General features: G+C 33.5%; 1 protein-coding gene across 3 annotated transcripts in view; it reads right to left on the bottom strand.

Annotated features, from left to right (window-relative positions):
• The window catches only part of SPAG16 (sperm associated antigen 16), a 1175325-nt gene that overhangs the window by 261425 nt on the left and 896129 nt on the right, over positions 1-17771 (bottom strand). For all 3 annotated transcript variants that reach the window (XM_023220360.1, XM_023220353.2, XM_023220369.2), the window contains one exon: positions 14560-14686. In XM_023220360.1, the coding sequence (XP_023076128.1) occupies positions 14560-14686 (127 nt within the window). The remainder of the gene's footprint in view (positions 1-14559; positions 14687-17771) is intronic.

Below are 17771 nucleotides of genomic sequence, written 5' to 3'. Positions count from 1 at the left end.
CAAGGGAAAGACAAGATCAAGACAATCACAATGTAGTGTTGTGATGGATAATTTTATATGTCAATTTGGATAGGCCATTGTATTTGGTCAAACACTCGTGTATTTAATGTTGTACAGGTATTTTTTAAAAAGATATGATTAGTATTTGAATTCATAGACTTTGGGTAAAGTAGATTACCCTCCATAATGTGAGTGGGCCTCATCCAATCCAGTGATTTCATCCAATCAGTTGAAAGCCTTAATAAAGAAAGACTAAGGTCCCTCAAGAAAGAAGGAATTCTACTTCCATACTACCTGTGGACTCGAGCGGCAATATCAACTTTTTCTGAGCCTCTAAACTGTTCACCTAACCTGCGAATTCACAATTGCCAGCCCCCACAATCACATAAGCTAATAAATAAATCTCTTCCTCTCTTTCTCTCGCTATCTCTCTCTCTATATATATGTATATATATGCACACACACACACACACATACACATATATTCTTATATATACACACACATGTTGGTTCTGTTTCTCTGGAGAATACTGAACAATACAAAAATTTTTCTAACCAAGCATATTGATGTGGGAAACAATGCAACTATTATGAGTAAATTAACCATCTCAAAAATATAATTATCAGATTGGAGGGAAAAACGAAAATAAATAAAAAGGTATGGAAAGTAAAGGTATGGAAAAGATTACTTGGAAAATATGACATAAAAAGGTTTGCCAACTTTAATGTGAGACAAAATAGAACTTAAGGCAAAATCACATAAAAGAGATGTTATATTTGACAAAGGAAAAAAAGACCAAGAATGTATAATGATTATGCATATATATGTATCTGGGAACATAGCCTCAAAATACATACAGTGAAAACTGACAGATTTATATGGATAAATTAGTTACCATTTGTGGTTAAGGATTTTAATATATGAATGCCAGAAACAGAGATCTCAAGCAGTTAAAAAACAAGAAATTGTATAAATTATTTGAATAACTAGCTAATAAGCTAAACTGAAAGTTCTATAATTTTTTTTAATCAACCAATTGCTGCACAGAAATGCATTTGTTTGCCTAAACAAGGGGCAGTGAACAAATTGTCTATATTTGCATAGAAGATGAGCTTAATGCAGATCATGTTCTCTGACAGATTGAAATACAGTTTGAAATTTTAAAAGGGATAACTCTAAAAGTCTCAAGAAATAGAAAACTCAGTGAATATTTTTAAAAAAGAAGTACAAAGAGGATGGCTTCATTTAGATATTAAGTAGACAATACTAGAACATCACAGCAACAAATCAGTATTGTGCTTGGTCAGAAGCAGGCAATGTTACCAACATATTAGAAAAGAAAATTGAGAAAATGATGTGTCTGTTGGTTTGAAGTTGATCTCTAATAAAAGTACCATCACAAATCAATGAGGCAAGTTTCAATAGTAGAGTTGATGATGTTAAGAAAACTGACTTATCAGAAAGAGAAATAAAGTTGAATCTCCCACTATAGTCATTGAATTATTGTTTCCAATACTTACTTCTTCCCTGTAATAGGGTTAAAAATCTCCACCTATTATCATGAAATTTGTCCTTGATATCTGTAGTAATAGGATATAAGTCCCCATCTCAGTGGTTTTGTAGTTGGTTTATAACTTGCTATGAGCTTCTTATGGTCAATGGAATGTTAAGCAGACTTAAAATTTGTGACATCCCAAAAAAGATTTAAATGTGATTGCACAGTTTGGTTTTTCATTTGTCCTGCTCTTTCTATGAGGACATGTCCCACAAAAAGGTACTGGGATCTGAAATAAGACACATGGCATTAGGCTGAGCCCAGGAAAGCACGTCAGCCTTGAGCTGTCCTGAAGCTTTCTGACAAGGGAACGAGAAACAAATGCTTCTATAAGTCAGGAAGATCCTGGGTTGGTTTGTTATTGCAGGAAAAAAGGACTGATAACACTCCCTTGCACCTTGAATTAAAGACCTAAAATGTAAAAGGTGCCAATGTAAAGCTAAAAGAGAAGGATGCTAGAAGAGGAGAATGTTTTTGTGACCTAACAGCAAGGTTGATATTCTTTAGCAATCCCTCCTCCAAAAAAATACAAAGACAAACAAAATAGTTTTGACTCTAATCTTGTTTTAAAAATTTAAATTTATTTTTTAAGTTCTGGAGTACATGTGCAGAATGTGCAGGTTTGTTACATAGGTAAAAGTGTGCTACGGTGGTTTGCTGCATCTATCAACCCATCACCTAGGTGTTAAGCCCAGCATGCGTTAGCTATTTTTCCTAATGCTCTCTCTCCCCATCAACCCCACCCCTCTACAGGCCCCAGTGTGTGTTGTTCCCCTCCCTGTGTTCATGGGTTCTCACTGTTCAACAGACGCTTCTCAAAAGAAGACAGTCATGCCGCCAACAAACATGTGAGAAAAAGCTTAACATCACTGATCATTAGAGAAAGGCATATCAAAACCACAATGAGATACCATCTCATGCCAGTCAGAATAGCAATTATTAAAAAGTCAAGAAACAACAGATGTTGGTGAGGTTGTGTAGAAATAAGAATGCTTTTACACTGTTGGTGGGAATGTAAATAAGTTCAACCATTGTGGAAGATGGTGTGGCAATTCCTCAGAGATCCAGAACCTGAAATACCATTTGATCCAGCAACCCCATTACTGGGTATATATCCAAAGGAATATAAATCATTCTATTACAAAGATACATGAATATGTATGTTCACTGCAGCACTATTTACAATAGCAAAAACATGAAGTCAACCTAAATGCCCATCAATAATAGACTGGATAAAGAAAATGTGGTACAGCTATACCATGGAATAGTATGCAGCCATGAAAAGGAACAAGATCATGTCCTTTGCAGGAACATGGATGGAGCTGGAAGCCACTATCTTCAGCAAACTAATGCAGGAACAGAAAACCAGACACAGACACCTCATGTTCTCACTTACAAGTGGGAGCTGAACAATTGACTAGATATAATCTAAATATTTCAATTTAATAAAAGACATTCTAGATGAAATCAGCAAATTTCTGTTTGAGAGAAATTTACAACATTTAATACCAACAATAGGTTAATACATAATTATTGCAAAATCAGTAAGTCTCAAGAGACAAGAAATTCAATAGTGAAAATAGGCAGACAGTTCCCAGATGAGGAAGCATGAAAGACTGGCAGATAAGTAAAATGATGGTCAGCATCTCTGGTAATTAGAGAAATGCAAATATATCAATGCTTCCTATACTTCCAGAACTAGAAAACCAAATACAACCTATATTTTTCTGCTTAGGCTGCCATTTTAAAATACCATAGCCTGGGTGGCTTAAACAACAGTTTTTTTTTTTTTTTTTTTTTTTTTTAAAGTTCTGAAGGCTGGAAGTCTGAGATTAGGGTGCCAGAATGGTCAGGTTCTGGGTGAGGGCTCTCTTCCTGGCTTACAGAGGGCCACTTCTGTCTGTATTCTCAGGTGACCTTTCCTCAGTTGGCATGGAGAAAACTCTTATAAAACCATCAGTCTAATTGGATTAGAACCCCATTCTTATTACTTCGTTATTTTATTTATCCATTGCTGTAACGATGGATGCATAATTTCCCTACAAGCCTTCTGCTACCTAAAGACATTCTGCACTAAACACTCTTGTACATATCTCTGTGATCGGCTTCTGTGAGTATTTCTTTGTGATATATAACCTGGGGTGGAATTGCTATGCCAGTGTGTACCTTATTTAATTTCACTAAGCACTACAGCAGTGGTCTTCAGAATCACTATACTAGCTTTGCATCTTCACAATTTCTCCTTCTCAATATCTGGTGGTGCTATGGACCAAATTGTGTGCTGACTGAAATTCATGTGTGAAGCCCTAACCCCAATGTGATTATATTTGGAGATAGGGCTCTTAGGAGGTAATTAAGGGTAAATGAAGTAGTAAGATGAATAATATGAAGTACTATCAAGTAAACAGAATTGATAAGATTGATAGGCATATGTTAATATGGGTAAAATGTAAGAACAGGCTATAAAATGAAAAAGCAAGAAATTGAATGGAATGCATAGCAAAATATAGTTTTTAGAAATCTTAGATACATAAACACACAAAATAATTTTCTCTATATATACTTTCTTCAAGGATATCTGCAGATCTAAGGAAACATTAAAGACATTTAAAAACTTCCATGGAGAAGGGGAAAGCATAAAAGTAGGAATAGGATATGAAAGGAGAATAATAATAAAATTCAAAGATACTTGTCTATCATATACTGAGAGGTATGATTAACTCAGTTATTTGTACCTGAGGAAAAAGAAAAAAAAGGAGGATAAAATGATTACAGAGAAAGGAGCTAAGAAGGAGTAAGAAGAGCAAAACAAGTAGAAGGAAAATAAGCAGAAGTAGCAGAAGGATCCATTATTACAACCAAATTTGGATAAGGAGAAATGGTTCCTAAAGTAGTATAAATATAAGAAAAAAATCAAATATTATGGAAGGCATAAAGGATAAAACAAAAAAGCATAATAATCAAAACTTACACTAATTACCGAGTCCATTAATTTAATTGAGTTCATTAGAAGAGAAATAGGTGGTTATACAGTTAATATTATAGAAGTGCCCATCTTTTTTTCTCCACCTTCAAATACATGCTATTCTTTACAAACAGCACTCAGATGACACATGTAGCATATAACATATGGAACAGTTTGTTTGCAATACTCCTAGTCATTACCTGCAAATTCATGTCTATTGTTTCAATTTGCTTTGTGAATAGAATATTATCTATCTCTTTATCACTGAATCCTAGAATTTAGAACACTACCTGGCACATAGTAGGCTTACGTTAAATATTTGTCAACCGAATTAACATAATTATCACCGTTAGACCAACAGAAATACAAAAGAGGAAATGATAACATTTTTGGATAGAAGACACGGTCTGAAATGTGTGTCTATTATTCAAAGATGCTTATCATTATTTCAAAATATTTACAGAGTATTGATTTTCATACTAACAATATGCTATTTATTCCTTTCAATTATTTTTTCTATTCGTGATAGAGTCCATGGTAGGAGATGTTACATGAAGATGATTTTAAACAATTTTTATTTATACTTCTCTTATAGAACAAGCGAGAAAACATACTTCTGAGCTCAATCAGATTTGAGTAAATCATATTTGAATATAGTTTGAAATTCAATTTTAGATAAATATAACTGCAAGTTATCACAAGTGCAAACTGTGCAGGCTCTAACTACAAGAGTAGTGTGCTGTTTGTTCTGGGTTGATTTGCACATCTGTTGAACTACAGCTTCCCTTAAAGGATTATCCTATTATAAAGTATCAGCTTGGCAGACTAAAGATGATTATCTATTCAATTTTGTATACACAGTCTATTAAAAAGAAGACAAATTCTTTAGCTACTTGACTTTGGGTCACACAGTATGTGTGCACTGCAACGGTTAACTATTGATTTTCAATCTAATGACTAGTATATGCTATTAGATTTAAATAACACATTGCTCTTAAATATAATAACTGCTCCTTAGAAAAAAAGTAAAAGGTCTAATTATCTATTCTTTCTTTGTATAAATTTATTTATGTTGATTAAAATACGTATGAAGAATGTCATCTTTTCATGTTTCAAAATGACCTAATCTAGCCTATACATGTAATTTTTATTATATCTGCAAACATACCAGCATAGCTAATTATATGCACTGGAGTAGTTTCTTGTCTAGAAGATATTAAGATGTGTATAGTTACGCAACTAATTTCTCATACTTGCCACATAAATACAAATCTTTTTGAATTTCTTAAATGTGTTGAAAAATAATTTGGCATTAGCACATTGTTTATATACATATATTTGCTGTAAATGCCTTTAAAAATGTTTCTTACATAAATACTACAAAGTAAATCTTCACTAAATATGATTACATGAATTTAGAATTCATCATTATTTGGGCATGTGCTAGATTTAAATTGTTTTTGTATAACTGTGTGCATCATTATACAGTTGGTTTGTAAGCAATTCCCAATGAGGTATTTAAGAAAGAAAATATTTCCAAGCACCTTTTGATTGTCTATACCTATAACGTTCCAATTAAATCATTACAATTATACCTTTATATAACTGTATCAGAGCACTAAACAAAAATTATAAATATACCTATTTTAAAAATACTACCCAAAATTGAGGAATCAACAAATGACACTTCTTTGACTGCACCTGCATAATGCTGCAATTTGTAAAGTTCTTTTTCTGCTCTGATTTAATCAGAATGAGTCAGGTTCTTGTATAGTCCTGTAAGAAGACTTTGATCCAGTCATTAATTTAATTTATTAAAATGTTGGAATTTATGCAGTTTTGTTCAAAATTCCTGTTGCTACAGAGACTGTGTTGTGAGGTATGCGAGAAAAACAATTTAGTCTTGCTGAGCAATACAGCTGCCGTTTATGTTTGGGGCTCAATTTTTAAATATTTTTATATCAAATTTTATTTCTGTTTTGGATCAAGGAAAAGTGGACTGTTTTACTTACATTTTGATGTTTTATTTTCAAGTTTTAAATATCACAGAGGAGCATTTAAATTTTATTTTAGAATATTATTTTTTACTCAGGATATCATGTTATAATTATTCTAAACATAGGAAAAAAATGCAATTGTTTAAAACTTAGGCTGTAAACCCAATCGATAAAGTCACCCAACCAAAACTGCTTATTTTATTCATGATAAAGTTGAGGTCAAGAGAGGTTAAGTGACCTACTCAATTTCATATTACAATCACAGATGAACAACAATTTTACTGTTTAGACCCCCGTTTTTTCTTGACTGAAATGTCCTTTTCTGATGGAGACAGGAATAATTTCTCAATGTTTCTGAAAATTCAGTCCAGACTCAGATAAAAGATTTGTGGGTATTGGGGAAACTTAAAACATTATGCCTAAAGTTTTGAAGACAATTACAAAAGGGAGGATTCATAATTTGTTCAATGATGTTATCATTAGATTAAGTGTACAATCTTTCAAACCTGATATCAGAAAGGAATAAGACTTAGTTTCCTGTATAAATTACATGTTGTAGAAGTCAGTAACTTTAATTTATATTAATCTATCAAGAATCATGCAATTGAAATGCATTTTAGTTCTCATAATTTATGAGCCATCATTGGGATAATAGTCTAAATATTTAATAACTGATATGGCATGATCACCAACGAATCCGAATGGACGTTATACAAATCAGAACAGGTTTATGGTTATAAAACTGCACAACTATGACTATTATCCCTAAATTAATATATTTTTGGTTGTTTTTAGTTAAAGTTTTCAAGGTGTCCCCATTATTATTAATATGTTATTTTCCATACTTGCTGGCAGATAAATAAAATTGCTTCTAGCCCAGGGGATAAGAAGACAAAAATCAAAGAGAAAAATAGTTAAATTTACAGATGAAGCATAATAATAGTTTTTTTTTTCTGTACAGTTCCTAATTTACATTACATTAAAATTACATTTTAATGAAATGCAATTCTGGCTTTTATAGAACTATAAGAACATGCATATTTATTAATACACACATGGAATTAAATCTCTTAAAACTTTAAAATGGGAGGAAGGAAACCCAACTCATGTGCTACGGTGCTTGAAAAAGGAAGCATGATTGCTGGAGCATAGCATAACTCATTCCAGGTATTAGTCATAGACTTGTGTATCCAAAGAGCTACACAGTCTGACATCCTTCCGTTTCTCCAGTTCCTTTCTCCAGAATCAGTGAGGCCCAAATTCTACTTAAGAACAAAATGGATTTGCATATACAATAGTCACTCAACAGGGAATGAAATAATGGGATTGTAAAGTAATTCAGTAGGACCACCTGGTCACCTTTTCTCTCTTGTATTTTATCTCTCCTCTTACAGCTCTGTGTCCAGATGTCGTAGAATGGGCTTGTTCTCAGGAAGAGCATCTTAGTTTGGCTCTGCCTTATGCTTTAGAGATAAAACAAGTTGGCTTGCTTTCTTCTTCTTCTTTTTTGTTTGTTTTGTAGAGACAGGGTCTCATTCACTCATTCAGGTTAGAGTACAGTGGCAGGAATATAGTTGACTGCAACCTGGGCTCAGGTATCCTCTTGCTGCAACCCGGGCTCAGGGATCCTCCCACCTCAGCCTCCTGAGTAGCTGGGACTACTGTTGTCCCACCATACCTGCCTATTTTTAAAATTTTTTTGTAGAAATCAAATCTTGCTATGTTGCCCAGGCCAGTCTTAAACTCCTGGCCAAGAGATCCTCTCTCCTCAGCCTTCCAAAGTACTTGGATTACAGGTGTGAGCTACCATGCCTGGCCCAGTCCACTTTCTTCTTTTCCTATTTCAGTTTTTAATGTTTATTTTTAAGCAGACCAGGCCTTCAATAAAAGACAAAAAAGTGCTCTGGAGGTGCTGGCTGTCTTTGTCTCTCAGTTTCCTCAACTATAAAATAGGGGCAAGAATAACAATCTCATTGAGTTGTGGTGAGAATTAAATTCAGCCCTTATTCCTTGAATAGGAATTTACACTGCGGTGTAGGGTTTGAGTTCTAGCTCCCAGGAGGAAAACACAGGTAAATGAGAGTGCCTCTTGCACATAAGACCTATCAGAAACCTGGAAGATAATACTAGGGAGATTCTCTTTTACTTTTTTCTTCCAGAGACAACTAATTGAAAACTAATGTCAATAACAGGATTCCGTGTCTTAGCTTTGAGTCAACTATTGCCAACTGGTCATTAATGGGACTATTTCAATATTCGTAACAAATGAATAATTTCTCCTAACAGATGCCATATATCAATATAAAGTCAAATACTATTATTAGAATAAGAGTCAAAATAATAGAAACTTACAGATTTTAGTCTCTGGATTTAGACTCTGGATTTGAATTTCAACTCCACATTTGATCAGCTAGGTGACAGTGGGCTTGTTAATGTCTTTGTCTCTCAGTTTTCTCAATTATAAAACAGGGACAAGAGTAACAATCTCATTGAGTTGGGGTGAGAATGAAATAATAGGTCAATACATGAGCCAACCCTATGATTCAAAAGACTTTAGTGTAGGACAAGATCCAGAGGTGTGGGTTAATGTTGCTTTACTATGGAGGCAATATTCTTCTGAGCACTCTAACTCAGCAATTTTATTTTTATATAAAGAGCAAGATAGTAAATATTTTAGGCTACTCCCAGGCATGGTATCAACTGTCTGTCTTCCTAGCTTCTCAGGAGGCTGAGGCAGGAAGATTGCTTGCACCCAGGAGTTCCAGAACAGACTGGGCAACATCATAGGACCCCATCTTAAAAGAAAAAAAAAAAAGTAAATCTTTTAGGCTTTGCAGGCCATATATCTCTGCTGCAAATACTCAATCTTGCTGTTGTAGTTTGAAAACAGCCTTAGAGAATATATAAATAAATGAGCAAGGTTGTGTTCCAATAAAGCTCCATATATGAAAAGAGGCCAAGCTGGCCCATGGGCAGTAGTTTGCCAACCCCTTTTTTACCTGCTATCCTTTTGAATTGCAAGATTTTCCCATTCTTGGTGGTGGGAACACAAATTATTTCTAGGCCTGTGTGAGCTCCTGGGATTTTCTTTCTAATGCTTAAGATAGATTTTTTTCTGGCCTCAGGCTTTCATGTATTCACTCTTAGCCAGCTGAAGACTGGAGGGGACTCTGCAGATCTCCAGTTCTCTGTGTGTGGCTCATAACTCTCCTGTACCCTGCCCTGCAAACTCAAGCTGCCTTGGCCTTCCTGGACTACCCACTGACTCTTCAACTCTGGGAGTTAGCCAAAAGTTCCTTCATCCCTGAGTTGAAACCTAGAAACTTTCTCCAGGCTATATTCTGGGGCAGTCATAGGGCTCACCTTGTTTACTTTCTCTCTCTCAGGTATTACTGTTTTTTATTGCCAAATATTACATGTCTGAAAGTCCTTGTTTCATATATGTACATACATTTTTGTTTCTTTCAATTGTTTTAGGTTAGGAAAAAATCTGGTTGGTCTTTGTTACAACATCTTGTCTGGAAGTGGAAGTCCCTATAGATATTTATCATTTTAAATACAAAAAGTCTGAGGCTCAGAAATATTTGGAAATTTTGTCAAGATGATTTTGCTAGTAAGTAGTGGAGAGAAAATTCAAACTTGGGCTTCTAACTTCTAAATACATGTTCTCTCCATTACACTATACTGCTTCTATCAGAGGGAATTAACTACAAATTTCCTTTTAAATAAAAAATGATGAACTTTAGTTTTTTCTAGAAGAAACTGATGAATCAAATTTGAACCAAAGGTTTTGGAGTTATGTCATTATGTTATGAAAAATTGGGGGGGGTCTGATACTTTTTGCATTTTGAATGGAGTCACATTTTCGTCCCATTTTGGCATTTCTGTTGTGGTTCTGATTGTGGAGAACATAATGTTGGGAAACTTTGCTCATTTTAATGATCTGATACTGATAAGCTTTCTACTGGAAAGTGCCCATCTGGCTCAAACTTCAGCTTCTGCATTTTCTTAGGACTTAGGATGTGACTTCTTTGCAAATTTACTGGAATTAGTTTTACAAAAGAGAGAAAAATATTGCTAAACTACATAAACACAGTGAAATGAGAGATGTGGAAAAGTACGTGTATAAATTCTCATGGTTCATTTTTATTACTTTCACTACGCAATTCCATTTAACATTTTCTGAAATAGCAATAAATTTTTGAATGATGAAACATATGGCATTTTGAGTATGCCAAGTGAGAGATATTATTTAGGTAGTGAATGTTCACAAAAATGTGTAGCATTTATATTATCAGGAGTCTCTCTGTTTAATGAGAAAGGAGCACTTATCCCTTCACAAATACTTGGGTTATAAATATCTACTACTATATGTATGTATCTATAAACACAGATAATCTGTGTTTGTCACAAGCAATGTATTTGATAATACAATATTATGCAAATAATGCTGTGTCACATACAACTTTTTAAAAATGTGTGAGAGGCTGATTTTTTACAGCAACAGAAAAAGCTAAACTCTAGGAGATGATTCCTATATCTTTATATCTTGATTGAAAATATATATGCATATATCACATTACATATAACTTTACTGATTAAGTAATTTTTAATATTACATAAAACTGAGGTTTTGATCCTTGTTTCTTTTATTATTTGTTTATTAATATTTATGCTTTCCCTAGAAACCTTCTACCGTGGCACCCAGCCTCAGGGATCTTTCTTGCGCACCAATATGTTGAATTTCTCTCATCCTTAAAATGAATGAGTTGACCGCTCAAACCCCTTCAGCACTAGGATAAAACATGGTAGATGACGACGCCAAGAGTTCCCTATTATAGAATATCATTATCCCTCTGAGTCCACATTAGAACACTGCAAGGCAATTGTCTCTTCCATTATTTCTATGAGGAGAAATAGGTAATGTGCCTAAAATCTAAAAGGTGCTGAATACGTGATGAAACCTGAGGGTCTGAATTAAATAGTCTATATTCTTTTTCTCCACCTTTGGTTTTCCAACATTTTTGCCAAAACTACATTTTAAAAATAATATTCTGTGAATAATCTCTATTTTAAGACCGATAAGTTACTATTTATCAGTATAGATACTTTTATAAATCCACTATGACAATATTTACTTACGAGGTTAATAAATAGACAATTTTGTTATATGTGAAAATTTGAAATTTAAGATTATAGATAACAGTTTCAGCCTTTTTAGTGACCTCTACTTCCAATTTATTTCTATACTGTGTTGGATTTGCAGTGATGAAAAATCCCTTATTTATAAAGATCTGTCATTTCATAAGAAAACAGCTCTTTTTAAACAGTACACCTCATAACCTTAAGATGCCCTTAAATTAAACTGATCCACAGACATTAAATATTATTAGCAACTTTTATTTGTATAATGGCCACTTAAAGTATCTAATAACCACTCATATTTCTTATATGAAATATCTCAGATAGGATGCTATTTGTAATTCCACATGTGTTACATAACATGATGATGACATTACACATGTGTTTTCAATAGTCCAAGAGCACAGCAGAGACAGCAGACCATTGCTTGGCCTCACATTATGTAAGTTGTGACAACGCGCTAGGTGTATATAACTGCACAATTTAGTTCCATCACAGAGTTTTGACTAGAAAAAATGGTTAGACATAACTAATGTGAGCCCTCTGTACATGTTCATTATTGCCAATAGTGTCAATTATATCCTTGCTTTTTTTGAAAATGATTACATCATATAGGCTTATATTGGCTTGCAACTGGAAATAAAGATATATTCAAATGAATGTGTATTTCAAGATTACTAAATTAGATTTGATTTTATTCTCATATTTTCACGATACAATTTTGTTATACGTCTCTTTTAAATCATTTCTTCCTGAATAAATGCAATTAGAAGAGACCCATATACCTCATCTTTATTTCAATTTTGTTTTGCTCTTAATTTGTACTCTTCTTTACTCTCTTGAGATGAACATAATTTCTGGTACTTAACTTTGTGATTTTCACCTCTTTCTTCATTCTCTCATTAGACTTTATGTTTGCTTTCCCTAGTTTCTTCAACTTTTGATGTATTTCAGCCTTTTAAATGAGGAGTCATTGAGGACTTGTCTTGTATAGAAGCACAGATTTCTCATTATTCAATGAGAAAATCCTTATGACAGTAATTTCTCCCACACATAGAACTAAAACTAATTATGGTATGTTCCTTAAAGAAATGGTCAAAGGGATGGGAAGGTCGGGTTGAAATCATATTCCTTCAGTCTGATAAAGGGTTTTCATTAGAGTCCCTCGTTCATACATGTCTTCGGTGTTTCTCGCTGTTCCACCGCTGATTCTTATGTTATTCTTAATATTAGTCTATCACCAAGTATATTTCAGTCATGGAGAGAAAAAAATGGGTTTGCTATATCAAGGACCTTAAAATCACACTGACCTGTATGACAGAAGATAGGTACTGATACTTATTTAAAATCATGTTTATGTAAGTATGCAAATAACTTTTAGGCTGGATGACATGGATGGTAAAGAGCAAGTGGCAACATATTTAATGACATATTTAATGGCCATTATTAATTCTATGGTATTTCAAAGCACCTTTTAACTTCTATTATTAGGAAGTACAGCCAAAAGTTTTGAAATTACAGAGTTCAAAATTCAAAGACATGAATACTTGAATGCTAGCTCAAGAAAATACAACGGGATTTAAGGATGTGAAATGTTCATGAAAACCAAGTGAAAGCTGTAGAGGAGCTATGGTGTCAATGTAGATTTTCTATGTCAAAAATTAAAAATTGAACTTCTAATAGGCTTTTGCAGTATAAGATGAAATTCCCATAGTTGGGACTTTTATTTTGAACAGTGTTTTCTCTTTTTAATTCTAGCAGACCATAAATGTCTTAACAACAAGAATATTACTAGAACTTGTTAAAGAAGCCATTGTTACTAGTGTGGTTCTTATGCCAATCTGTAATGGGAATATAACTTAAAGTTTGCTAAGAAGACAAACTTACCATTTTCTAAATTTCAGATACATGATGGCAATATTATGAAACCAGTTCCAAGAAACACACAGTTATCTTCTGGCTCTAGAATTACTCCTGGCATATTCATACTTTCTGGACTAGAGAATTAATATGGACTATCTTTAAAAAATTAAATATTTTTTCATATTTATTCTTTACTTCCTTATCTAAAATCAAGTTTTTGCTATCTCCACAACTTTGATTTACCACAAATAATGCTCAAAGACTCAAAATATTCTCAAAACTTAAAACCGTTTAAAACCTGTATCACAATAGCAAAGAAAAAATTTATTATTCAATAATGTATATACATTATTTAATAAACTCTATCATTAAAGATACAGATGCAACTGTATTTTTAACCTTATAAATAGACAACTGGAATTATTGTGTGGTTCATAAAATCAGCTGCTACACTATTCCTCATCAGCAAAGATAAAATATTTTATCTAATTGATAACATTTATGTCATTGTGGAATAAAAACTAAATATAATAACATTATAGAATGCAGAGCACATAATTGCAACAATAAGATAAATATTTATTTCAAATTAATTGTAAACTCTAGACAATATGGGGTAACTCATTAAATTTTTTAACACTAAATTATTACACTAAAAATGTTTCAAGTTCATTTTTGCTAAACTTTTGTTCTTCTCTTAGCTATTTTGCCTTTAGAAAATCCAATTTGCTTACCTTGGATGGTGATTCTGAGGGATGGAGGTTCGAACATTTTATGTGGCACTGCTAACAAACCTATGCTATCTAGATTAGTACATATTATCACCTCTATTATTTCTGACTTTAAATATATGAATATAATTATTTCATATGACATGCTATAAATGATAAAATATATCATAATGTAATATATTATAATACAATATTAAGAACAGACATTTACATAGAAATACATATGTTTAAGTAGAAACAAAATAGTTTCAGAACAAATATTAATGTTATTGGCTTAGTCAGAAAGTAGACAAAAATGATCCTACCTGATGAATCAAAATTCACCTCATTGCCAGGACTTGGACCTATATCGATGGACACAATTGGTAACAGCTTCCGAAAGTCCCATAGCTTTGTAACCCCACGGGCATCACAGGATGCTATTATGTGACCCTTCAAAATATAAGATGAACAAAAATAAAATGTGTATATATATATATATATATATACACACACACACACACACACACACACACACTACATATATACAAATACATATAGTAACCTATAGACAAAAGATGTCACAATTTTATTATGGCTGTAAGATTAGAATCCTCTAAACAAAGTAGTTGTTAATAACTTTATTTTGGACATAAAATTATTTAAAATGATATTGTTAATATATGAAATCCTACACTAAATTTTTGGAGTTAACATTTCAGACAAGCATTTTCATTTTAACTACATTAGAAAATGTAACAAAACGATAACATGTACACTCATAATTTGCCTATCTATACACATATCACGTGTCACGCATATGATGTATGTGACACATAAAATCTGTGAATGTGGGAAAATTATACCGTATGCATATCCCAGCTTTTATGCTTGCAATTAGTTAGCATTGATAATTTATACCTCAAATAGAGAAAAAACAAAAAGAGGTAGGAAGAAAAATGGACATAGTGAGAGAAGAATATCATCATAGCAGGTAGAATGACTGGGACCAGATGAAGTTGATGGCAATAAAATGATATTGTAGTCTGTTAGTCAAAATTCTCAGAAAACATAGTTGGGCTTGCTTTGGTAACAGGTAGTGGAACAAGGAAGAAGGTAATTGAATAAAAGGAAAACAGAAGGAAGGATGAATGGATTCAAGTGACATGGCAATGGAAGGTGGGGGAGAGAGATTTTTGCAGCAGAGTAGCAGCGGCCCAGGCTCATCAGTTCGGAGCCCAGGGTCTGTCTACACGCCTTCTGCTGGTCTCTCAGGAAATGTTTATTGAGCATCTACTTTATGACAGAAATTGGACATATGCTGGTGAATAAGAAGGGTTTCTGCTCCCCAGCAACTCATAATCTTCACTCATTCTCATCAGTCTGGTCATTTAATTTCTTTGTCCACTCAAAAATTGAATGAGTATTGGCCACATTAAAATCATCAATTATGTTTGTAAAATATCAATATACTGTTTCCCATTTGATGTACACTTTCCTTTTCAGCTGCAGTTCAAATTTTTTAATGTCAATTTAAAAACCATCCTCTCATTTTCTCCATACATTATTTACAATGTTAACATTAACAACTTAGTTATCATCTAATTTTCCTTATCATTTTGAACTAGCTCACATATTTTCTCACTCCTTGATTTCTATTCTTTCTGTAAAAAAGTACATCCTATAGTACAGTTCAAGTGGACCCATTATTTTTCTCTAAACACACCAGTAATGCAATGAATGCAATTAGTTTTAAAATTTTGTAACTGTTTTCACTGGCATGGTAATACAACAGCCTTGTCCCCAATCTAATAAATGAGATGCTTACTCTTTTTTATGACTTAAAAGGAACATGGAGAACTTGGAATGTCCTCCAATATGTAAACATGCATTATAGCAATTGTGAGGAATCAGTGAATTTCATTTCAGAAAAGGAAAGAACAGTTCTCAGTATTAGTCGGGAATATTAATGTTAGAAATTAGAAAGAATTCTTTCCAAATATAAGGGCTTTCAATGATCTGATAGAGGTCACAGAATGGAAATGTTTTTCAATTTTGGGAACAGGGTAGGTAAGTTTTCATCGGAATTTAATCTGGATGCGCCTCTTGCCATAGGCAGGTGGATGAACTTGATGTACTTTTGTTGTCTGGAGTCTATGAATTAAAGACAATCTTAAAGTATAGTTTATCCCACTGAATATTAAAATTTGAGGAAGTATACTTAAAATAAAAAATACTTTAATCACTGTTATTGTGTGAAAATGAGTAGGTAAATAGTTTTAATATTTTTACATTTAATACTAGAAACTTTTATTGCTGTCAAATGATCAAGCTCAATAGTTTGATAATATGAAAGTGAGTCAATATTTATGAAATGCTTTTAATGAGCCAGGTACTGTGCTAAATGCTTCATTAATAAACTAGTACATAGCAACTTTAAGCAATTTTGAATAACATCATTTAGCTAGGTTTTTTTTACATTGCCTTAGAAACTTAAAAGCCATGACAAAGTATGCATTATGGTAAAATGAACATGGTTTTTTTTTTTTTTTTTTTTTTGAGATGAAGTCTCGCTCTGTCGCCCAGGCTGCAGTGCAGTGATGTTGATCTCGGCTCAGGGCAAGCTCCGTCCGCCTCCTGGGTTTACTCCATTCTCCCGCCTCAGCCTCCCGAGTAGCTGGGACTACAGGTGCCTGCCACCACGCCCCGCTAATTTTTTGTATATTTAGTAGAGAAGGGGTTTCACCGTGTTAGCCAGGATGGTCTCGATCTCCTGAACTCGTGATCTGCCCGCCTCGGCCTCCCAAAGTGCTGAGATTACAGGCGTGAGCCACCGCGCCCGGCCAAATATGATAATATTTTAAGTAACAGAAATAAGTTCACGTTTAGATTTGATAACTGAAAGATACTTGGTAATGGAAGAACAGCTTAGCTATATTTTCAGTTAGCTAGTGAGGCAGATGTAGTGTCTATTACAGTGTTTGGAGCATAACAAAATATTTGTTAAGCTGATAGATGAGTAATGCTTCCTCAAAGATTACCTAAAAGTTTTATTTTGGTCCAAGTCCTTCCAAAGCAGTCTTGAGGTGGATATTAATCCTAACCCTGATGGGTCTGAATCACTTACAAGACAGAAAGCAATGGAAGAGGCAGAGAATCTAGAACCAATACTTAGAATATTCTAATGCCCTGTGTCCTTCTTCTTTCCCTCATTTCAGGAAAATTGGAGGGCCATCTGCCAATTTCCTTCCTTGAGACAGAAAAAACTAGAATGTTGTTAATCCAAACTGTGCAGTTTGAGTTTTGAGGGACATGGAGATGGAGAGATGTGGGAAGGAGATTAGTTGACAACCTGGGGAAAAATCATTTTATCTACAATTTATGACAGTCAGGCTATAGTTAGGCATTTAACCTAAATTAAGAAATATTTCAAAGAAAATGTTTTTAAAGACAGTTGAGATTTCATGACAATCTTAATGAGAGTCAAGGTTCAAGAGGTTTGGAAATCTCTAAAATGCAATTCTGGTTATCATCGGTA

This window comes from Piliocolobus tephrosceles, chromosome 11 (genome assembly GCF_002776525.5).
Source record: "Piliocolobus tephrosceles isolate RC106 chromosome 11, ASM277652v3, whole genome shotgun sequence".
NCBI classification, from domain to species: Eukaryota; Metazoa; Chordata; class Mammalia; order Primates; family Cercopithecidae; genus Piliocolobus; species Piliocolobus tephrosceles.
Note: the sequence above shows the minus strand (reverse complement) of the source record. Positions and strands in the feature narration are given on the sequence as shown.